The sequence below is a fragment of the Schistocerca piceifrons genome, chromosome 5, assembly GCF_021461385.2.
Source record: "Schistocerca piceifrons isolate TAMUIC-IGC-003096 chromosome 5, iqSchPice1.1, whole genome shotgun sequence".
Taxonomy (NCBI): Eukaryota; Metazoa; Arthropoda; class Insecta; order Orthoptera; family Acrididae; genus Schistocerca; species Schistocerca piceifrons.
The window spans coordinates 314,096,181-314,121,606 of NC_060142.1; the positions used below are offsets into that span (position 1 = coordinate 314,096,181).

Sequence of the window (25,426 nt, forward strand, 5' to 3'; positions counted from 1 at the left end):
ACATGAATGAGAGTCCATAAATGTATAAATTGGAGACAGAGAGAGGGAGACTGGTATGGTAGGGGGGATTGCATGGTCATAGGATTTGTTAAGGTAGTTCCTACCTACACAATTCAAGAACTGGTATGAAGGGGAATGGAGAGGGGAGGTATCAGAGAGAGAAACAGAACCCAGGTGACACAAGTTGTAAAATAGTCACTGAAGGTGGCTGTGTTGTACTGAGCAGCAGCCTCTCCATGCCACTGGGTATCAAAATTTGCTCTTGCACATGGTTAGAAAGTTGTCTTTCATTTGTTTGTCCATCCAGTGGCAGAGCATGCTGCTCAGTACAACACAGTGAAGTTTTTGTATGAAATGTGTAAAATTGTAATAGTAATCTATCGGAACTGCTTTTCCTATTTTATTTACTGCTACTAGTTACAAGCAATATTTTTTATTTATGTTGCATGACATTAAATGTAATTTTTCAAGTATGAACACTTTCATTTTGTTGTATTTTAGCACGGTTATTACATTATCAATTTGTGTGTGAGAGATGTGGTTTGCTATTAAGTTTATATCTTTAAAGAAAATCAGTTTATAATGTGACATTGATATTGTCTCCTGTTCTGAATTATCAATTACGGAAAGTATTTTGTCAAACTTCTTAATAATTTTTTATTTCTAAGTTTTGTTTGTTCATTTAGATGGTGTCCAGATTTTTTGCCAGATGTGTGTAGATTTCCATTTCCTCCAACACGCTCATGAAGTGCCTTCTTTTTGCTCTCTGGAAAATGGCAATACTAACGCTTATGTATACTGTCGAGGATCACTTTTCTTGAAGCTGCTTACTAAATGTGCAGATGTTGTTTCAATGTTTGTTTATACACTGAAGAGCCAAAGAAACTGATACACCTGCCTAATATCATGTAGTGCCCCCACAAGCATGCATAAGTACTACAACACAACATAGAATAGACTCAAATAATGTCAGAAGTACTGCTGGAGGGAAATGACACCATGAATCCTACACGTCTGTCGATAAATCTGTAAGAGTACAAGAGGGTGGAAATCTTTTCTGAATAAGATGTTGCAAGGCATTCCAGATATGCTCAATAATGTTCATGTCTGAGGAGTCTGGTGGCCAGCAGAAGTATTTAAACTCGGAAGAGTGTTCCTGGAGCCACTCTGTAGCAATTATGAATGTGAGGGGTGTCGCATTGTCCTGCTGGAATTGCCAAAGCCCGTATCTTGATGTATCAGGGGTCCCACATCTCTTCAACTGCACACCCCCCATACCATTAAAGAGCCTCCACCAGCTTGAACAGTCCCCTGCTGATGCGCAGGGTCCATGGATTCATGAGGTTGTCTCCATACCCATACACATTCACCCACTTGATACAATTTGAAATGAGACTCGTCCTACCAGGCAACGTGTTTCCAGTCATCAACAGCTCAATGTCGGGGCCGACGGGCCCAGGTGAGGTGTAAAGCTTGGTGTCATGCAGTCATCAAGGGTCACGAGTGGGCCTTCAGCTCTGAAAGCCCAAATCGATGATGTTTCGTTGAATGGTTCGCACGCTGACATTTGTTGATGGCCCAGCATTGAAATCTGCAGCTATTTCCAGAAGGGTTGCACTTCTGTCCCATTGAACGATCCTCTTCAGTCATTGTTGGTCCCGCTCTTGCAGGATCTTTTTCAGCCGCATTCCTGATATTCACGGTTCTCTCGTGAAATGGTCGTAGGTGAAAATCCCCACTTCATCATTACCTCTGTGATGCTGTGCCCCATCCCTCATGTTCCAACTGTAACACCACTTTCAGATTCCTTAAATCTTGATAAGTTGCCATTGTAGCAGTGGTAATTGATCTAACAACTGTGCCAGGCATGTGTTGTCTTATATATGTGTTGCCGACTGCAGCACAGTATTCTGCCTGTTTACATGTCTCTGTATTTGAATACGCATGCCTATACCAGTTTCTTTGGTGCTTCAGTGTATATATTCTTTGTTTCTTGTAGTGTGCCATCTGCTCCACACTTCATCCCCAACACCAGCTCCTGTAAATTTAGGTGGTTGAAAGTTCATTCACTTAGGCTTGCTTGATATTTTTTTAATCTCTACCGTAAAACTGGGAACTATTTATGCAGCGGAATCACTTCTGTTAGTATGTAATTTGTTCAAGTGAGTCACGAAAACTGATATACTTCAGAGAGTAGAAGCAAATTCTTACCTACTGTCATACCGATCATTTATTTTCTAGTATTTCTTAAAACTTAAGTTGGCGATATAATAGCATGTGAACTTCAGATAGTGTAAAGGTGGTTAACATTTAGCTGAATGGAGCAGAAAGAGAATCTGAGTTATAGCCTCAACCCTCTGTCAAATACTTCATTTTATATTACAGATACTAGAATTTTTATCAAAGCAAACATTTTTATGCTCTTTAAGCATATGAACTAACCTGCATGTAACCTGCCATCATCAGCAGCCTGGCCACCTTCCAAAATGCTCTTAACAAAGATGCCAATTGCACCACGTGGGGAATCACGGCCACCTACAATAGTGAAACCAAGACTTTTCTTCCCTGGCCCCTTCTGGAAAATTATTGTATGGAATGTGGCAAGTGTAGAGCGAGGCCGGCGTGGTAGCGTGCAGAAGTTGGAAGGTGGCGAATCGTCTAGCAGTGTGCCGTGGCTTCGACAAGCAGCCCGAAGTCTGTCTCTGTCACGTCGTCCACTTGCACTGTGCTTTTGGAAATGTGTCACATGCTCTCCTTCTTCCTCCTCTCTGCTTTGTCTACGCTGCTGTTCTTCCTGAAGCTGAGATGAAGGTTGGGATGGCAATGACAAATCTGGAGAACTGATACCATCGTTTTCCACCTGCAAAGCATTTAAATTGGTCAGAAATATGGAAGCTGCAAAAATTTCAAACAGTTGTGCACTGCATGATGGAGAGAGAAAAAAAAAAAAGAATAACAGGAAGTGGGGAGCGTAAAAAAAAAACCTGCTTTTAGTTCAGTATTTATGTCTGAGAGGCAACAAAACACTTTCCACAATCTCAATTACTTTCATATGTTCTAGAACTAGATGTTCCAACTTTGGAAGAATTGTTGTTTTATTGGAATCACTTATAAAAGATTCTAGCAATCACAATATGTAGATTTTTAGGAATTTGGAAGTTTAAAACTTCGTGTATAAAACCAGCTCACACACTTATATGAATTAACAAAGAACATCAGCATGACCAACAGTATGAAGTGTTTCATTATATGAAGCTGTAAGGCCACAGCACATGTCTGTAACTCTATAGCAACCTACATCTACATATGTATTCTGCACCACTGTGTTGTGCATGGCAGAGGGTACCACATACTAGGGTTTCTTCCTGTTCCATTTGCATATGGAGTGCAGGAGAAATGAGGAGAAATGGTTGTTTAACTGCCACTGTGCATGCTGTAATTAATCTTGTGTCCGAGGTTCCTATGGTAGCAAAACGTAAGGGGGCTGAAGTATATTCTCAAATTCCTCACTGATTAATGGTTTATGAACTCTTTTTAAGCTTTCACCAGGTGGCATCTGCCAACTTGGCTTTTTTCAACATTTCTGTGGCACTGTGCTGTGGTTCAAACAATTCGGAGACCTTTCACGCAGCCATTCTTTATATTACCTGTTACTCCCATTTGGTTTGGGCCCTATAAACTCAAACAATATTCTAATGTGGAATGCACAAGTGTTATGCAAGCTGATACCTTTGTAGATTGACTATATTTTCCCAGTATCCTACCAGTGAACCAAAATCCATTCCATTTGATATACCCACAAACTATTACATTTAAGTATTTATGTGATTTGACTGATTCCAAGTATTGTTCATTCATATTGAAGTCATAAAAATACTACTTTTTTGCATTTTATGAAGTGCATAGTTTTAAATTTCTGTACAATTAAAGCATGTTTGTAATCTTTGCATCACTCTGAAATCTTATCAGGATCTGCTGGAATATTTTGTGCAGCTGTTTTTCAAATAGTCCTTCATTATAAATAATTGCATAATCTGCAAAAATTCTGAGGTTAATATTAATATTGTCTGCAAGTTATTAATATACAACATGAATAGTAAGGGTCCCAGCACAAACTTCTGGGACACACCTAAAGTTATTTCTGCTTCTGTAAGTGACTCTCAATGCAAGATAGCATTGTGTGTCCTCTCATCCAAGGATTACTCAACCCAGTTACAAACTTCCTTTCATACCTCAGATGATTGTATTTTTGTTTTCAATTGTTGGTACAGAATAGAGTCAACTGCATGCCAGGAGTCAAGACTGCCTTGATCCAAGGCTTTTGGAGTGGCATGTGAGAAAGGTGAGTTGGATTTCACATGACCAATGTTTCGGAATCCATGCTGGTTGATATGGAGAACATCATTCTGTTTCAGATGCCTCATTGCCTTAGAGCCCAGAATCTTTTTGAAGTTCTTACAGAAAATGTATGTCAATGAAATTTACTACCCTTCTCATAGATGGGTGTGACCTGTCCTTTTTCCCACCCACTGGATACAGTTTTGGTGGCTCAGTGATAAAGTACCAGACTATAAATCCAACAGACTCGGGTTTGATCCCTGGTCAACCTTAGCATTTTATCACCCTTTCACCTCTGGCAATGTTTGCCAATGTAAAAGATGCTGAGATTCACTGAGGTTCAGAATACATGTTAAACTGGAGGTTGCTCTATAACTGGCTGGGCCAGTCAGTTCAGTAGTCAGAGAAAGGCAACAGCATACCACCTCCAACAGGACCATGATCAGTAAAGCACTGTGGTGTTCAAAATAGTTTTCTGGGTACTGTTTTTTTGTTTGTTTGCTGGAGGGATCTACAGTATATTATGGTGAAACTGGGTGTTAACTGCATGTTCAGTGTAGAATTTGATATTCAATAAATTGATCACAGATAAATGCAACTAGTGTGAACTCAGTCTTATGTACTCAGGAATTGTACAAACAGTTTACTGAGCTGATGAAGCTTACCTCTGCAACAAGAGTATCCTCACTGCCAGTGCCAACAGATATCAGTCGTGACTGGCCACCCACTGTAGTGAGCACCACATTTTCATAGTCGACACATGTCTCACGCATACTGCGACCCCGCCCCACTGTTGATTGCTGCTGCTGCATTCGCTGCTCACACTCAGCATCTGCTTCTGTTTCAGGATCAGCATCTGCATTGTGTGCTGTGCCAACAAGTGCTAGTGCTGCTTCAGGGTCACGTGCCACAACAACCAGGTCAACATGACGTGGGCCCGTGCGCAGTGCGTCACGTGCTCCGGACATGCTCAGCCCTCTCAGCCGCCGTCCATTCACATTGACGATTTCATCACCTATACGCAGACTGCCCTCCCTGAGAAATAGAGAAATAACCATACTTGTCTTAATACATCTTCACAAAACTATAACTGTGTCATACACTAGTGGTGGGGTGCTGATCATTGGTAAATTCTGTTATTCAATTAATTTACCACTTATAATGTATGAAAGTTGTTGTTAGGAATAGGTCTGCCTTTGGGTAAGAAATAAGAGTTTGGTCACTCGGGACACATTATGTTCTACTGCATTCGTGCTTTAGTTTAATGCTGTTTTCAAAATAATTGACGAATCAGCTTGTGAAATGATACTGTTAAGCACTGCAATGCTTGCTTTTTTCCTCCCACACCCAGGTACTGCTGACAGGACTGAGGACTAGACTAATTTTTGTTTTTTTGGTATACATTCAGGCAGTAGAGAGAACAGTTTGTTCTTCCCAACTTAGGTGTTCATCCTATTTCTTGTTTTTTAATGATAAGTGGGTAAGAAGTATTTAAGATTGAAAGAACATTTTCACAAAATGCATGTCCTCTAATAAACTTTTGGTGTGATTTGAGGATGACCTGTGACTTCTTTGGGTTTAGTATAAGGTCTATATTTTACACCCATTGTGATACTGAACAAAGATTGTAATTAACCCCTGACATGGCAGTATCAATGTTCTTAGGACAGGCTCTTAGATACAACTGGATATTGTAAGCAGATAAGTAGTAGTAGTTACAAGAGTAAAATCAGAGATGAAACATCATTGATATACTGTAGAAAAATTTATTCTCTACTGTACATATTTTTCAGCAAAAATAGAGCATAGGGTTGAATGCTATGTTCTCTTCAGAATGGTCCAGACAACCACCTCACAGAGTATGCCCTATTCTTCTTGAAAAGCCATGTATATAACGGATTCATTCTTGGGTGACTCGCGATTTAGTCAAGAGGATCTTTTAGCACTGGATTATATATATAGCAGTCAATTTTTTATGTGGAGTGCAATGATGCTATCATTGAAGAAGAGGTAAGAGAACAATAATTGCAAGTTTTCAAATAAGAGTAGTCACAAAGATGTAACTTATGAAAAGGAAATGATTTGTTTTTAGGTACAATATCCAATTGGGCTGTCATGAAACTTGATAGGGCTGGAAAAAAATGTACTCTGAAAGTTGTGTGGAGGATAGTGACATAATTTTGGGGCTGGATTACAGAAAACTAACCTGTTTCCCAAACACACTTTACAGCCATGTGACTGTGCTATAGAACAAGCTCTACTACTATCTCCATCACCAGTGAGACATATCTGCTCAAAAGTAGTCACACGTGATAGGTTTCAGCATATTCCTTATTCAATGTTTGGTAACCAATTTTCATATAAAATAAAATTAGTAAAGAGCACTGTCATACCTATGTGCAAGCCCACCAGGCACAATGTGTGCCACAACATAACCAGCAGCAGCACGGTGAGCTGCACGTGTCTTCGCAATGAAGATGCCCAGTCCTTGTCCAGGGTGGTCTCGCATGAGAGTCACAACACGTGTCTCAGCAGCAGCTGCTCCATGTGGTGGTACAGGTGGCGGTGGCAGAGGTGGTGTCGGGCTTGTGCGGTCAGGAGTTTTCTCTATTTCGGGTGCCCGCTGCCGTCGTCGTTGCCTGTCTGTGAGTGCCAGTGAACAACCTTCATCCACGGATGAGTTGGCTGAATCACTCACCTGCCAACATATAGCTTATGATTTATATTGCCTTTGCAAAGCTTTCTTTTTTTTATGCTTTTGATGAATTGTTTTTCTTGTGCTGGTAATACATGTTTCATCAAAGCTGCACCAGTGTTATTGTAATAACAATTTATTATTATTATTATTGTTATTATTATTGAGAAGCAGATTTGTCATCAAAATTTAATATCTAATAAATATCTCTGAAAGAAATTCAGCATCTTTTGAATTCCTGAAACAAGTATCTTTTGAACTTAGCCAGTCTGTGAGTAACATGAAAGCAGGGGCAAGAAAGAAAAAGGTACAAAATTTCAAAAATGTATGCCATTGCCAGCTTTCTCTTCATTAGGCAGGAAATGTTTCATTGCACTTAAGAAGGGTAAATCCAATATGTAAGGGTGCAGACTTATAAACTAGTGCTTCTCATACAGATCTGGCAGAAGTAATTATGATTTGTTAGTTTCACCATCACTTGCACTATTTTCTTTTGTAATTGCCACTGTATTAGCATGTAATCTGTTAATTAGTAACTACAGGCATCTTACCCAAAACAGAACAGAAAGAATGGTAGTGCAGCAAGCACAGAAATGTGAAGAAGTCATGTATATACTCTAGTTTAAGAAAGGATTAGGCTAAAGTTTGTTGTATTTAGCTGTGTATCCATCCATGATATCATTTTGTGAAAATTTGCTTTTTCAACATCAGCTTTTGTGACTCATAGACACCCCATTTTCCAAAAATTAAAATTTTGGTGCCCTATATTAATAAGTGTTAGTGCACCACACTTTTGGTTAATAGAACTCAATTCCTTGTATCAAAAGTACAGTATGCATATTTGTGAAGAAAAAAAAAACTCATCTAAATTAAGAGGATAATGTAATGTTCTGCAGAATAGATGGTCACATTCATGAATTTTTCTGCATTCTGAGTGTCTTCTGTTATAATTTTCTGTTACTTTTGTTTTTTTCACATATTTCATTTGTCACTGTTGGGCTAGAGCCCTGAGTGACTTCTGGTATCTAAATTCTCTTAAATATATTTGTTACACATTTTACATTGGTAAAATGCTGAAAGCTTGGCTAAACAGAAGACAACTTCAATAGACCATGCTCAGATATGTGGTAAGAGAATGAATGTGTAAAACTCAATTTTATCAATAATATATAAATACCTAATTTTTGGTCAATGTCAAATGAATGTCATTAATTCTTGATGCTTCGTTACAAATTAAGAGTTTAAAGTTAATCCTTGTCAGAATTCGAAGGTAATTCCAGTAACAGGCCAGGAGCCACAACTGTGGTTTTTTCTGTGACTAGAGTACCTTAGTTAACAGGACAGTTACAAGCATTGCAGCATGACCTAGCTATGCATGCTCTTACCATGAGCTTATTAAGTATGTGAAATATAATATCACCACCTTTTATCAAGATTAGTGCAAGAATAATAATAATGATGGTGATGGTGGTGGTGGTAGTGGTGGTGGTTGTAACTGCTATGTTGGCAATATCCAAGTGTTATTTACAAAGACCATGGTGTAGCTAATCAGAATGTCTGGAGTATGGTTTGAACCACAGTTCTCTTAAATGCAGTTCCATTGTCTATACCATCTCATTTACTAACAGAATTCCAAACATATTGTAGCATAATAAATGTCTGCCATGATTACAATTGAATTTGTGTCAGTCTTGAGTTTTAAGATTAATGATAAATTATTTCCCATGTTAAGTGAACAAACTACAACAAACTGTAGCATAAAGTTACAGTGCCCCCCCCCCCCCCCCCGACAACTGTGAATTACTTTTTAATATTGTCCACCATAGAAAGTCTGCCACTGTACAAATACTGTTTCAGATATCAGAACTTTTAGCATACTACAATGTGTTTCAGGAGTTTATTCACATTTATTACAAAATCCTGAACATAGTTCTGCATGTGTAGTATTCTACATATTTTCCAACTACAGTATGAATACTGAAAGACTACTCCAGTAAAAAGACACAAAAGAACACACATATAGAAATGATTCACAGTTGTGTAAGTCCTACTGCACTTACAATGTGAATAAGTTCTCAAAATATCTCTTGCTTATAAGAGAAGACACTGGTGCAATCATTTTGTAGTTTGACACAGTATACTTTACTGCAAGCACTCACCAGGATCCCACTGTCCCCATCTTCATCATCGTCAGAGAATATGGGGTTATGCCTGCGCTGGAAGTCATCAATCCCAGGCAGTGCACCATACGAAAAGCTTCGCAGCTTGGCTTCAGTACACGTACTGCCAGATCGTGCACGGCTCTTCATTACTTTTTGTTGCTGCTGATGCAGCTGCTCCTGTGCATCAGAGCCATCCTCTGCTGTTCTGGTGCCACCACTATCACCACCTCCTAGTTCAGTCCCTAGATCCACTTCTGGCTCAGGAGCAGGTCTAGGAGTAGGAGTACTGTGCCGGTATAGTTTGGCCAGGAGTCTGCTTGTAGATGTCCGGAGGTAGCGCTCAGACATGGCACGTAGTTTTGCAGAAAGACATGATGAGTCAGTGCTGCCACCACCCCTACACAGGTACATGTATGAAACATTGCTGCATAGCTGATAAAAATTTTAAATAATAAATTTTAGAAATTCACTTCAAATATTTGAGGCTAACAGTATTGTAACATATTATTACAGTACAAAACTCGTTGAAAAAGGAAAATGCACATTCAGGGTTTACAATTTCGCTCTTGCGCCCACTGTCTCAGTGACTGGCCTAAAGTTCTTTTACTGATGGTCTAAGGTATGTTGACTACCTGGACTTCAACTAGACTGACCAATCTAAGTGGCCAAAGCCAGCAGTATGTCTTAGACCATCAGTTGGAGAACCCAGCAAACAGCACCAGATAGGTCATTGATGTATGTTACATAACAATGGGATTGCCAGCCTGGCTCAACTCCCAAAAACACTCCATCGCTCATACCATGAAATATTTTAATTAGTGTTGCATTAAAAATTTCTACAAGTGACATTTACATTGCACAAAACTTTGCATAAACTGATGCTCTTTCTCTGCATATTGCACTAATTTAGACATTGCTTTGATTGTTGCATCTGACATTACATTTTTGGCACATGAAACTCAGCTATGGGTGTGTTTAGTTTAGGAACAACTGTCAGTCAGGCAACTGAGTACACATTACGTTTAAAAATCACAGTAATGGTGATTTACAAGAAACAAAGAGTTATAGGCAGACAACATGCCATTCTTTCAGTAAACTGTAAAACAATAAGAGGTTTGTGAGTTTCACAAATACTACTACAGTGGACAATACTGTGAACAAAATTGATTCAGGAGCAAGTGATAGTAAAGAAACAGTACTTCACTGGTTCAAATGAAAACAGACAACATATAATTGTCATATCATTACTGAATAAATTTATGGGCAGGATAAAAGGTACCTACCCGTGGCTTCTTCGCCAGCGTGCCCTAGCAGATGAAGGTTCACCATAGAAGACATTCTCATTAGACGCTGACACACAAAAGACGCTGAGCCTGCCAGCAGCAACAGTGGTGGTGGTGGGAGTGGAAGTCGCCACCTGCAGTGCACTATTTTGGTGCTGCAGCTCATCACTTTGATGCACTGTGCTAGCATGTGGTGGTGTTGTCGTCAGGATATCATCTGTGTCCTAGAAAATGGGAAGCCTATCATATTTCTGCAAGAATATGTATGCACGACGAGAATGTGATTGCCAGACAGTAATGGCACATCTGTAATTGACTACAGATGGTGAAATAAAACAACTTCATTTGTCTGCTTAACACTTGAAGCAGCATACTTCATCAACATACAGCAAGAAAAACATTACTTATATTTAGGTTGTTCTTCTTCTTCTTCTTCTTCTTTTGTTGACTATAGATAATAAAATATCAAAACAGTATTAGTTATACCAAAAAGGTTGAAAAGTACGTTTGTTGTAGATTGCAACTGTTTTACATAACTAAATTCCATAGAAAAATTCACTTTCTGTACAACTTCTTCCTTGTAGATTTGTCCTTTTATTTTAATATTAGAAACCCCCCATGGCTTTGCACATGTAACACTGATTATCTACATCCAGACGACTTGTCAAACATACTGTTACTTTTGTTTACAGGTCACTGCATAGAGTTGTGACTATGATGAAAACTCAGAGAATGTCATTAAGTAACTGAATGTCATCACTTTCATATGACTAAAACAGTTTAAGAGAACACACCAAGAATGTTCTCAAGATGTACGAACGTTATCTGTCCTAAATTAATTGGCATTTGGAGTGATGTCTCGTGGCAATAGTAAAAGCTGTGATCTAGTGCACCACACATTTAGGAAGTCAGTAGTAGCTCATGCTGGCCTTCCGGTAGCAGTACTGCAGTAGGATGGCCTTACACTTGTCACTGTTAAATGGCATGGCATAGTTTTCATAGTGATGGCGGACTTCAATTCATCATAGTTCAGACATTTGCCCAAAATATTTGTAAATTATACTCACAAATATTTCTTGTTAATCAGTTTATCTATTAGTGTAAAACATATCAAAATCCCTACAGTAGTCCCTGAGATTACTCTGAAATCATAGACAGAAAGCATGGTGGGAGACTATAAACTATAGGCCTGTAGGTATAGCTTCCTGACAAGAAATCATTAAGAAACAAACATTTTGCTATTAAGTGCAAGAATATGTATGCATGATGAAAATGTGATTGCCAGACAGCAATAGCACATCTGTAATTGACTACAGATGGTGAAATAAAGCAACTTCATTTGTCTGCTTAATACTTGAAGCAATATACTTCATCAACATACAGCAAGAAAAACATTACTTATATTTGGGTCGTTAATCTTCTTCAAACATCAAGGTGTCGACACATGCAAAAAGAAATCCTGAGCTCAGGAGAAGTTAATGTGAGGTGCAAGGTGGGATAGTGATGTCACATTGGCACCAGATTTCACCACAATTCTCTCCAACGCCACCATGGACATGTTGCACGATGGGAAAGGTCATTAAACTCACTTTTCACTCCTTTTGACTTCTCTGTGCTGGAGGTTAGAACCATAATGGCCAGCATAGAAATCATGTGGTTTTCTTATTAGTGGCCGAGGAAAACATTTCAGACCTACTGCCATCAGAATTGACACGAAAAGGCCTCATAGAATGTTGATTTCCACACATTTCACTGTCAAAAACAAGAGTTCAAACCTTTGACACTGCTGAAACCCCACTGGTCAGTTAAACTCTTCTTTAAGGACATTGTGGGCTTGCAATCCCACTGAACATGAATCCACTCCTCTGGAGTGTTGCGTGACTGCAGTTTTTTCTCGCTGTATAGGGTGGAACCCCTAGGGACTGTTCAAATCCATTCAACAAAATTTGACCGTGATCCAAAGTGGCAAGGGTATTTATGCTTTTACAGCCCTCCTGTTTCGCAACTTCCAATGGCCTGTTCACAAGAGGGGAGGGGATGAGGAGAGGGGTGCAACATTGACATACTCATAAATAAGACAGCAAAGGGTCCTTCTAAGACCTCCAGTTAGGCAACACCCTCGATGCCACCCATACGTCTTTATTAGGTACTTTAAAAATCTTCCTGTACAGAGAAACCTATTCACAGATTCTGAGACGACATTGTGAGAGGGAACTATTCCAACACTGCTCAACTTAGTGGCACTACATTGCTAATGCAGTGTCTGCAGGCCATATGTAAAATTTAAGGGCTATCAAAGGGAAGCCCCTCATCCTGGTGCCTAGGAATCAATGAATGGCTGTCTCTGCACAGGAACATTTTTAAACTGTGCAGCAAAGATGTTCGGTTGACATCAAAGGTGCCGCCGGACTGGGAGGTCTTTGAAATATCCTCTGCTATTTTATTCACACGTGTTAATATTGCATCCTTCGGTGGTCACACCACAGGAGGGCATGAAACAGGAGAGCTAAAGAAGCATAAACATCCTCTGCTGCTTCTGATCACTTTCAAATTTTGTCAAATGGATTTGAGTGGTCCCTAGTGGTTTCCCCACTACACCAGATCAGAAATCGCGGTCGGGCTACACTCCAAAGGGATGTGACCATGTTCACTGAGGTTGTTGCAGACCCACAGTGTCCTTACAGAAGGGTTGAATCATCCCAGGAAGGGGTGAGAGGAGTTAGCAGTGTCAAAAGTTGTCAAGAATGTCATCCTGTTGCTCAATCCATTGCAAACTGCCTTTTCGTGTTGATTCTGAGTGGCGGTGAGTCGGAAATGTTTTCCTCATCCTCCCATAAGAAAACCATGTGATTTCAATGCTCAGTTTTGCAGTTCTGGCCATCGCAGAGGCGTCAAAAGAAGGGGTGAATGTGGGGAAGATCTTCCCATCGTGTGACACTTGCACAGTGGCACTGGGAAGAATTGTGGTGAAATTTTGTGCCAATATGACATCATTAACTCAGTTTACACTTCACATGAACTTCTGGGCACCAGACTTTCTTTCGCATGTGTTGACGCCTTGCTGTATGAATTGTCGCCAAGCCTGAGGGTGATGTTGCAGGGCGTCACGCTCTTCCACCATCACAGAGGAAGGTTGTAGGCATCTTTGAGGCAAACTCCGAATGTCTCAGTCGCACTGGGAGGCAATTACGGGTTTCGAAAAACTGATCAGTTAATTGAGTTGTGCTGTGTAAGTAATACCCTGAATGACAGTCTTCATGTGAAGATGACGAATGTACTGTGCTTGCTGTGTTTATTGATTTAAGGCCAAGGACAAATGAGGCAAGGTGTTTCAAAACTCTTGTCTGGAGAACTTGAAGCACAATCCGCAGAACTACGGGGAAGACGATGTGGATATGTTGCTACTCCATAGTCACAGAGCTACAATGAAAATAGTCATTTGGTGAAGATGAGAGTGCACCAGAAGAGGGAAAACAGTATTCGCGGTGGGACTGTGGCTGTTAAACTAGGACTAAGAGGGTTTCATCGGGCTGTCTATCTGGTAAAAGGCACAGTGACACACATATTGTGTAAAGCAACATTTCTGTTTGTGTGTTTCTAAATACCTTGAGCCTTTCTGTGACGCACTAAGGCTGAGAGATATACAGGGTGTTACAAAACGGCACGGCCAAACTTTCAGGCAACATTCCTCACACACAGATAAAGAAAAGATGTTATGTGGACAAGTGTCCGAAAATGCTTAATTTCCATGTTAGAGCTCATTTTAGTTTCGTCAGTATGTACTGTAATTCCTCGATTCACTGCCAGTTGGTCCAATTGAATGAAGGTAATGTTGACTTCGGTGCTTGTGTTGACATGTGACTCATTGCTCTACAGTACTAGCATCAAACACATCAGTACGTAGCATCAACAGGTTAGTGTTCATCAGGAACGTGGTTTTGCAGTCAGTGCAATGTTTACAAATGCGGAGTTGGCAGGTGCCCATTTGATGTACGGATTAGCATGGGGCAATAGCCGTGGCGCGGTACGTTTGTATCGAGGCAGTTTTCCAGAACGAAGGTGTCCCGACAGGAAGATGTTCGAAGCAATTGATCGGCGTCTTAGGGAGCACAGAACATCCCAGCCTATGACTCGCGACTGGGGCAGACCTAGAACGATGAGGACACCTGCAATGGGCGAGGCAATTCTTCGTGCAGTTGACGATAACCCTAATGTCAGCGTCAGAGAAGTTGCTGCTGTACAAGGTAACGTTGACCACGGCACTGTATGGAGAGTGCTATAGGAGAACCAGTTGTTTCCGTACCATGTACAGCGTGTGCAGGCACTATCAGCAGCTGATTGGCCTCCACGGGTACACTTCAGCGAATGGTTCATCCAACAATGTGTCAATCCTCATTTCAGTGCAAATGTTCTCCTTACAGATGAGGCTTCATTCCAACGTGATCAAATTGTAAATTTTCACAATCAACATGTGTGGGCTGATGAGAATCCGCACGCAATTGTGCAATCACGTCATCAACACAGATTTTCTGTGAACGTTTGGGCAGGCATTGTTGGTGATGTCTTGATTGGGCCCCATGTTCTTCCACCTACGCTCAATGGAGCACGTTATCATGATTTCATACGGGATACTCTACCTGTGCTGCTAGAACATGTGCCTTTACAAGTACGACACAACATGTGGTTCATGCACGAAGGAGCTCCCGCACATTTCAGTCGAAGTGTTCGTACGCTTCTCAACAACAGATTCGGTGACCGATGGGTTGGTAGAGATGGACCAATTCCATGGCCTCCACGCTCTCCTGACCTCAACCCACTTGACTTTCATTTATGGGGGCACTTGAAAGCTCTTGTCTATGCAACCCCGGTACCAAATGTAGAGACTCTTTGTGCTCGTACTGTGGACAGCCGTAATACAATACACTATTCTCCAGGGCTGCATCAGCGCATCAGGGATTCCATGCGATGGAGGGTGGATGCACGTATCCTCGCTAACGGAGAACATTTTGAACATTTCCTGTAACAAAGTGTTTGAAGTCACGCTGGTACGTTCTGTTGCTGTGTGTTTGCATTCCATGATTAATGTGATTTGAAGAGAAGTAGTAAAATGAGCTCTAACATGGAAAGTAAGCGTTTCCGGACACATGTCCACATAACATATTTTCTTTCTTTGTGTGTGAGGAATGTTTCCTGAAAGTTTGGCCATAACTTTTTGTAACACCCTGTATAGTGTAAATCATTTCTGCTTCAGTTATATTTATAAATGTTGTTGTTGCTTTCAGGCTGTGATTAATTGTTGACAACTAACTACATAGGGGACTGAATGTACTACGAAGGTTGTCGGTATATTAGTAAAAAATTGTTCATGTAACGAGACGAACAAGCAGGATTAGTGAGCAAAGAAGTATTTTTGTATCAGGCCAGTACTTCTACTTTCCTACAATCTATTGCAATGGCGGGTTTCGAATAAGCTGCTACTATGATTTTATGTATATCCATTTTGAAGTAGAATTAATAATGACACAAACAAGTATCAATGTGAGTACGTAAAAACGAACAGCTGGCCTAACCACTGAAACTAAGGACTGACCTGCGAGCCATCGAGCAGCAGGCCACGGCGGCAGTCATCCTGGGAGAAGCAGGAGAGGCGCGTTGTCTTGACGCGCTCGAGTAGTGGGTTCCTCTTCTCACGGCAGGCAGCGCTGGCCCCAGCGCCAGAGGCAGGCGTTTGCAGGTGCTCCGGGGAGGGGTGCACCTTGTTGCTGCGTTGTGGTGACCAGCAGCGCGCCTCCGGCCGCCGCCACCTCACCGGTGACATGTCTGTAGGCCCAACAAACAGAAGCGTCAGAATGGAGCTCTCGTACTACTGGACCATGTGGTCGTTGTCGGAAAGACGCAGAAACGTTACATTACACAAGTTCAATGGAGACAAAGGAACGCGCATTACTCTGTCAATGCTTTCAGGTCAGTTTTGCGTAGATTGTCAATACCAGTTATGTGCTGACTCTCGATAAGCCGACTGTTGTTGTTGTTGTCGTCGTCGTCGTCGTCGTCGTCGTTGTCGTCGTCGTCTTCTTCAGTCAGAAGATTGGTTTTAATGCGGCTCTCCATGCGAGTCTATCCTTTGCAAGCCTCAACCTACATCCATTCTGCTCACTGCATTCAAGCCTTAGTCTCCGTCTACAATTACGAAACTGATAATTCTTTGATGCCTCAGGATATGTCCTATCAGCCGATCCCTTCTTTTAGCCAAGTTGTGCCACAAATTTTTTTCCAGTTCCATTTTGTGTCATCTTATTTGTTATTCGATATACCGATTAGAATTCTTCTATAACATCACAATTCAAAAGCTTCTTTTCCCTTCTTGTCTGAAATGCCTATCGCCCACGTACAATTTCCAGTTCGGAACAGGTAACAGTTTAATCCTTGAAAGAAGGATGATGATTATGACATTCTGTATGTAAGGAAATATTACGTGGCAAGTATCTCATTCGGTAATAGTATGTGAATGTTGTTTGTTTGGTCAGAAGATCGTGTTATGCCTGGTGTAAGATAGAGAAACGTCTACCAGTACGCGTTGGACTCAGATAGTGGCTCGATTGTGGCCTATGGAAACTGCTGTTTATCGTTCAGTGATACTGTCCGTGTTCGTCGGGATCCCACGACTGACATGCTAGTATGGAATTGATGGGTTATCGATGGCCAACGTCATGCTTGATCTCCGCGGTTTCGTGAGAGTAGTACCCAAGAGGACACATTCATTGTTCGCTCGGCCGTTCAGGATCGTACAGACGCGTCACATAGCTTGAGTCCATAAACTCACTTCTTTGCAGCAAGAAAAGTATCCACTGTACAATGACACGACATCCCGAGCACCATGGACCGCGACGTTTGGAGCACCATGGACCGTCAGCACGGAGACAAATGTAGATTATTCTCTTGATGAAGCAGTAGAGAGGTGCGCCGACAATCGGTGCGCCCGCCTGCAACATTGCACACATGAATGGCACCTCACGTCGTTTCAGACGTGTGCCGGTTCAGCATACAGCCTCAAGATGGATGTGTGTGTCTTCAGAGACTCCGAGGAAAACGAACGTTGCCTCTATGCATTCATCCTTGTCATATGGACCCATCAGCTGACGTGATGCTGCTGCCACATTCCACTATAGCTTGTGGTTCGCATAGCCAGTAATTTGAACAGCAGTACTTAAATTTCTGACGTTTTAAGACCGTTTGTTGTGCCCTGTCTTCGATGTCCTCGTGACTGTCTTTCAGTAAGACAATGAAATACCTCATGTTACCGGTGCTGTTCTACCCTATGTCGATTCAAAGGGTGTTCGACTGTTACCCTGGCCTCTCACTTGTTGAAAACATCTGGTCATGAGTTGCTGAGAGGCTGGCACGCCACCACGCGCTAGCCACTACGATTGATGAAATCCGGCAGAGAGTTGAAACAACGTGAAATGACGTACCCTTATGTGTCATCCAAGCTCGGTTCGACTCGATGCCCGGTTGGGTTACACTTGTTTTTGCTACCAGAGGTGGCAGGCCTGTGCAGTAAATTTCGCACTCTGTGTTCCCGTGAATCTCGTACAAATGTAATCATGCATTTCTCTTGCTGTAGTATACACGCACAATAAGTAAAATTTCATTATTTGCTACTTACTGGTGTTGCAGTTTAAATGACCAGCAGTGTACAGAGATAGAGGTTTGTGTCACAGGGAGCGCACTGAAAGCCTTTCATTTTGACACCATATGTAATTTTCGCTGCTTACTTTTGTTCAAGTAGAATCCAACTGTGAATAAGAGGGTCCCCTTCCTGGCATTTCCACGACAGTAAATGTGAACTAATTATTGAAATTTACCAGTGACGCTCATCACTACTACATCATAGACGTTAGCTCCTAAAAAATTACGTCCTTAAGTGATTTCTGTAACTCATTGACAAGCAGCTACAACTGCAAATTGTGATAAATTATGATGCTACGGAGTTCCGAACATAATTATCAATTTTTTTGTCAACTCTGCATAACATTCGTTTACAGGAAAGCTAACTCCGTCACCTTTCATAATATAGCAGAGAGGAGGAAAACATGAGGAAAAAAGTGTGAAACGACGTCTGGAGTCGCTGATCACTAGATGAACACCTCTCGATGACAGAGTCGTTTCCGAGGCACCGCTGCCACCGCTCTGAAAGTGCCTCATTCATTTCAACACGGGCGTTAACCACGGAGATGAAACTCGTGCAGGGATTTCCGGTAACAAATCTCGGTTCGCTGTCAGTCCACTTGGAGCGCTGCAAGTGTATCATGTCGGTTTCTTAATGTATAATTTTGTCTTTTATATTAGTATATTTATTTTCGTTTCATTCAGAACAGATGCTGGTCTCGCAGCATTGTGTTCCTGATTACGGTTTCGTGTGTTTATCGCATTCTTTGAATTGAACTGTGACTACGTTGCTCGTATTGTGCTTGGTTTTTGCTCGCATCCGTAATATTGGGTGGAATAAGTGATACCATATTTGTTTTTATTTAATATAAAATAGTTGGTTTCGTCGCATGGTGTTCTATGGACATTTGTTCCTCCCTGCTAATCTGTACGTAAATTTCTCGATTTAAAGGCGTTGTAAGTGTATTGCTCATATTCTACTTTATTTTTCTTCGCGTACGTTTTTCGTACTTCATCGCATTTAAATGGAGATCTACATGTTAGCGGCCTTTGACAGAAATGGTATTCAATTTTATTAGTCACAGAATGAGCATGTACTAATTCTACGTTGAATGGGGTTGCTTCTTGCCACTGAGTGCCACTTCACAGTGCTTTGCAGAGTATGGATGTAGACGAAAACGAGTACGTGTTGTGGACTCGGTGACTAGAGCATTGTTCCATGCAAATGCAATCTGCGCAAATGTGTTCATACATTATTAAAACGTACTACAGAGAATACATGTTAGCAGAAATCAACGTATTAGAATCATCCTCCGACTCCTATTAAAAATTTAGGAGTTCTCCATCAAATGCGGTCGCAGGTTCGAATCCTGCCTCGGGCATGGATTTGTGTGATGTCCTTAAGTTAGTAAGGTTTAAGTAGTTCTAAGTTCTAGGGGACTGATGACCTCAGATGTTAAGTCCCATAGTGTTCAGAGCCATTTTTTTCCATCAAATGTAAGGATGTACGAAAAACGAATACGAACAAAAATAATGGGCAATTTGAGCAATATACTTACTATGTATTTAAATACAGTAGTTAATACACAGACATGTTAAATATACAGGGACACACGGAAACCATGCAACGAAACCATCTTTTGTTTTACATGAAACAACAACAAATGTGAAATCAGTTATCCACATGGAGCTACCTCCACGGTTATCCCACCCAGTATTACGGATGTGAGCAAAAATTAATCAGAATGCGAACAACAGATTGACAGTGCATTTCAAAGAGTGCAATAGATACAAGAAGTCGTAATCGGGTACACAATGCGACGAAATCAGCTTCTGTGTCATGTCATGTCAGTTGGCCTTTAGGTTTTTGTGTGTGCCAAAGCAAACTTATTTTCACTTGATAATGGCCACAGCGTCGAGATTATAGTATTGGATTTTACAAATAAATAATCTGAAATCAAAGGCGACCACCTGTGTCATTTGTGAAACTTTACATAACTGGTGGAGAAGTTACCGTAATCCTGTATTTGAGAAATCTCAGTCAAATACTATTACGACCTACTTTGCGACCTCACAAAACCCAAGCACATACTTTATTACCAAACTACGAAGTCCAACCATAAAGTACAAATGAAAAATATTATCATCTAATACTCGTATTTCGCAAAAAAAGAATACGGGTTTTCTCCAGTATTCGAAGTTCATTGCCAGGCCACTAGGAACGCTACCATCTTTCTCTATTTCTGTATCGTGACATGAACCTTGTACTTTTTACATTGCTGTTCTGTGTCGGTAAGTATGTAGAAGTTTTTAGGTGATAAGAATATTTCATGTTATTTATTAAATATTATTCTCATGTTAACAGATTCGTCCGACTCTTCTTGGTAGAAAAATTTCGTATTTAGGAGTGAAAAAGAAAAAAAAAACAAATTGCGAGTTGTTCCATTAATATTTTATAACGACCTAAAAACTGTTCTGCTAAATATTATTATTTTATATTTTAATCAGATGAGGTTCGGGCCTCTGATGCATCATAAAACAAATTTTCTTTCGTTTGTAGATAAAAAAATCTGTTGACGTTTATCATCTTTATGGATGATTTCTTTGTCATTTTAGTTAGTAAAAAAAGGCCACCGGACTAGACAGTTTGCAGCTTGACCGTTCAAAGAGCATCAACAATGAATTGCATTATGGCTACAACCAGCATTTTGAAATACTGATCTGAGGCAGTGTGCTCATGTTCTCTAGTTTGATATCTTGGTATGTGTGGGGCATTTACCCGCCTGTCGCTTTTATGTAACTACGGTACAATGTTTAAATTCTCTGATTTTTTCCTGAGGAAATCGATTTTCTTTTATGGCACTCCGTTACTTCTAGTACATTAAATTACTAGCCAACAATTATTATGTAGCGCTAAATTACTAACGTGAATCTCTTAGTATCCTTTGTCTTCGTTTCTTTTTAGGGTTTGCCCCTTTCCATAACGAGAATTGGGAGAAGTTTTATTTTTGTCTTTTAGTTCACAGCGACGTTTAGCAGTCCTGAATAAGAGCGAAGGTGGGCACAGTGGCGTCATCTACGTTCTGTGGCACGCAGGGATGACTGTGGTTGCACTTTTGCTGCAGAGCACACCAACTTTCTCCGCGGTTATGAGACTGCGTGCCACAGAAGTAAGTCATCGTACCGTATTTCAGTTCTTACAAACATGTGGAAGTCAACTGCTTACGATTTCAATATGAGGTGGAAGTGCCACTTGTCGTTATCCTCACTGTAGAACGAACTTGCCATACCGGGACGTGAACTACGGGCAACAATAGTAGCTTCCTCCCACACGTCATAACAGTACGGTCTGTCTCCGACGGTGTAACAAATGACGCCACTGATCCAAAATTGTGTTTAGTGATAAGAGTAGATTCTGTCTTCGCATCAATGACGATCATTTTTGAGAGTGGCGTCGACAGTCGAGTGTAAAACTATCGGTTACACAAGACAGCAACATGTAGCGTGACCCACAGGTGTCATGTGGGGAAACCATAGCTTATAACAGCCGTACACTTGCAGTGTCTGATAAGACAGCACATAATAGTGAAGGATACAGCTAGATCATTACTGTGTCGAGTCAGTTGCCATTCCTTAGGCCAGGGGGATGTGCTCTTTCCAACAGGGCAATGAACGTGCCGACACCTAACGTAAGACAGTGCTCTCTCCTGGAAGTTCAAGTCCTATGCTCATCACGATCACGAGACTTCTATCCAGTCGAGCAGATGTTTTGCATGAGATGTGCATTACTGGCAACATTATTTGAGCAACTATGACAGCATGTGAAAGTATAGCCGGACACCAGATCCCGTGAAGGCATCCAGTACTTTCATGATCGCCTCTGTGGAAGAATGCGTCGAAACCAGAGACAATGGAACTAACTGTTGACATATATGAATGGCGATTATAATCATTACAATGTACAGCTAACAAAGTATATGAAAAAATTTCGTTTGTGTGAAACAATTGCTCCAGAACATTCATTTCCCGCTATCGCATAAGCGCACAATTCAGACCGCAGTTTCGCTGTTCTTGATGGCAAGGGATTAGCAGGCACTTTGAATTTCGCTAACACAGGAATTCGGGAACTATTCTCAGCAGCTCAGGAAATGCATTCTACAACAAAACTGGAATATCTTATACGAAGCACTTACAAGTCTTAAACTCAATGAACTGAAATTAGCTGTAAGGGGCACAGAGGCCTGCGCAAAGGTCACGTCTGGTAATGCATACCTTATATCATAATTGTAACTTCCTGGAAGGTTAAAACGATATACCGGATCAGGACTTGATCCAGGAATTATACCTTCCATGAACAACGCTCTTACCAACTGAGCCAACCACGCGCGTCTCGCGACCTACTCGCCAGTATCTCTCTCCCACCTTTCAAACTTCATTGGAGTTCTGCTGCATAACGTGCGAGACCTCCGCGTAGAAATGGCTTAGTCACAGCGTAGACTGGAAGACGTAATTTCTTATCAAGTACCGGTATTATTCTGTTTTGAAATGTGGGTCATGATCCTGCGGCTTTACAAATACGCCTAGTTTGAGAGACAGCAGTCTAGGAGACCTTTAGCTATTTCTTGCGATAGGACGGTGATACTTGTAAAAACATCCGTCACACTGGCTCTCACAAATCTTTGTGCATCCATAAAACACAAATTACAACAAGGTTTGTTACATTTTCTAAACAATTTCTCGAATAGTTCTGAATTAATTAGAAGGGGTGACATAGTTAGAGTGGACTAAGAACCTAAATATTATTGTTTGATGTCATTTTCCCCTTAATTATTTTTAATATCTAATTGTTTAAAGTAATTAAATGTTTTGAGTCTAACTCGTAACTGCACTATGAGGTATTAAGAGGCATATTCTTGGGAAAAAGAAAGGGAGGAAAATTTTTGTGTGCATACCACTTGTATATTAAGTGGCTGCTTTCGTTCCTAGGTTTTTTCCATAAGTATAACAAACATTACCATCAATAATATATTCTCCTTCACTATTTATAACCGTCTGCCATCGCTGGGGTAATTTTTCGATTTCGCGATTGCAGAAATCACGTGGTGTTCAGGCGAAGAACCATGTTCGGAGCGCATTTTCATCCGGAAAGGAGGTTCCTTGAAGGCTGTTCGATCGAGAGCGGAAAAGGAGAAAATGTGAGGGTGCAAAATCAGGTGAATAAGGTGGGTGCGGAATGACTTCCCAACCTAGATCATGTATAGGGTCTTTTTTTTGTGTGGGTCTAGCAAAATGTGGGCGAGCGATGACGCGGATTAGCATCATTTCACGCAATCTGCCTGTAGTATTTGATGTGCGTCTACAAGACGTTTCAGTTGTTGAAAATAAATGTCTCAGGGAAGCAATTCATAGCACACCACACCGTCGCCGTTCCATCAGATGCATAACATTATCTTTTGTGGAGGCGCGAAGCTCTTTGTATGGGGAGCTGCTGTTTTGTTTGGATCCAACCATTCCTTTCTTTTCCTTATGTTAGCATAACGTCATCATTTCTTGTCACCAATAACGATACAAGATAGAAATGGTCGGTGTCGTTCACGAGCCAATTGATGAGCAAACTGAGATGCACATATGACCACCCGCTGTGATTTTGGTTTAGAGCATGCGGTACAACACCGATTTTTGAACCTTCTCCACTGCATGCAAACGTCGCACGATGATGGAATGATAGCAGTTCATCACATCAGCCAGTTCTCGAGTACACTGACGTGTATCATTATGGATTAATGCGATGGAGTAATGCATCCAAACGATGTCCATCAAACACCGAAGGTCTTCCTGAACGCGTAGAGGCGCTAATGTCAAAACGATCCTCTTTAAAAAAAGAAAACCGTTTTCTTGCCGTGTTCTGTCCAATAGCTTTAGCCCCACACACCGATGCATGTTTCTGGCTGCCTCCGCTGCTGTCACCTCTCTACTGAACTCAGTCGGAACATTATGTCGGAAACGCTCCCATTTCTCCACTTGGCACCCCATTTTCTACCCCACTCATTATCTCCAAGTCAGAAAATGACAATATGTAAACTCAAATAGCAACAGTGAACTACAAATAAAAAAATAACAAACCCAAACAACTGTAATATCAACACGCAACACAAAAAGCACTACGAACTTTCGCACCAGCCCTATATTCAATGAGAAATAGCTCGAAGTTTTTCTCATGAAAGAATTACTATTTCGTATTAAACCGTGCTTCAACTATTGACACGTATAATATATTCCTCAGTTTAAAAGAGAAATTCCCAGAAGGTATGCTACCAGACTTCCAGAAATTAAAAATGATTTCTTAGAAATTTCATACATTTACGTACACAGAAAGGTTTCTGGAGGAAGTAACAATAATAGCGGCCCTCCTCCGATATAATGTTCCTCATTTATCATTACAAAGTTAGCTCTCAGTTTTAGAACGTACGGCACAATTACTGACGGTATGTAACCAAGAGCTCTTTTACTTCGCCTCTTAAAGGTATTCTGCGGAATGACAAATGAGAGGAAGTGTTCTACATGAGGCACGAAGTGCTGCAAAACGGTTTCTAGGAACTACTAACGCGAAGTTAGCCAGACACTGGTGATGAAAGCTTCCACTTTAAACCGACGTCGGACTTAATTTCCGTGGGAACGAAAGAGTTGAGCGATACATGCGACAAATTGCTGAACATACACCTGCAACCCACCGCAGTTGTTTTTTCAAGACTAGCGTAAAAAAAGAATTCGGCCGTAGCTCAACAGACACAGCACTGGAGAAAGTTACTGACAACGATTGTTTAGTCGAGTTAACCTCATTCCATCACATGTTCGTTTCAAAATACCGGAAGGAGTGTGTGGACCTGTGGCTCGAGTATCGCTTACGTGGCCATAAGAAGTTTCTACGGTTGCTAAGCATGCCGGGAAATGTAAAATCTGCGTTTCGCAAGAACACTCAGTAAAAAAAAAGGGGGTGGGGAGCATTATTTCACCGAATGCCGAGTTTGTCCGCGTATACTGCTCAAGTCTTTCCAAAAACTAGCTAGACGCGCCATCTTCTCCATATTTTGTTGTGGTTGTCACTGCTGTCTACAGTCTGAAGACTGGTTAGGTGCAGCTGTCCACGGTAGTCCGTCTTATGCAAGTCTCGTCATCTCTGCATAATTACTGCAACCTACATCCATTTGAACCTGCTTTCTGTATTCAGCCTTGGTTTCCCTCTACAATTTGTATCTCCCACACTTCCCTCCATAATCAAA

The 25,426-nt window shown here is 41.0% G+C and overlaps 1 protein-coding gene across 3 annotated transcripts in view; it reads right to left on the minus strand.

Annotated features, from left to right (window-relative positions):
* The window catches only part of LOC124798137, a 643,772-nt gene that overhangs the window by 8,363 nt on the left and 609,983 nt on the right, over positions 1–25,426 (minus strand). For all 3 annotated transcript variants that reach the window (XM_047261409.1, XM_047261410.1, XM_047261411.1), the window contains 6 exons: positions 16,069–16,298; positions 10,479–10,702; positions 9,193–9,592; positions 6,732–7,036; positions 5,004–5,373; positions 2,443–2,860 (listed from right to left, as the gene is read on the minus strand). In XM_047261409.1, coding sequence (XP_047117365.1) covers positions 2,443–2,860; positions 5,004–5,373; positions 6,732–7,036; positions 9,193–9,592; positions 10,479–10,702; positions 16,069–16,298 — 1,947 coding nt within the window. The remainder of the gene's footprint in view (positions 1–2,442; positions 2,861–5,003; positions 5,374–6,731; positions 7,037–9,192; positions 9,593–10,478; positions 10,703–16,068; positions 16,299–25,426) is intronic.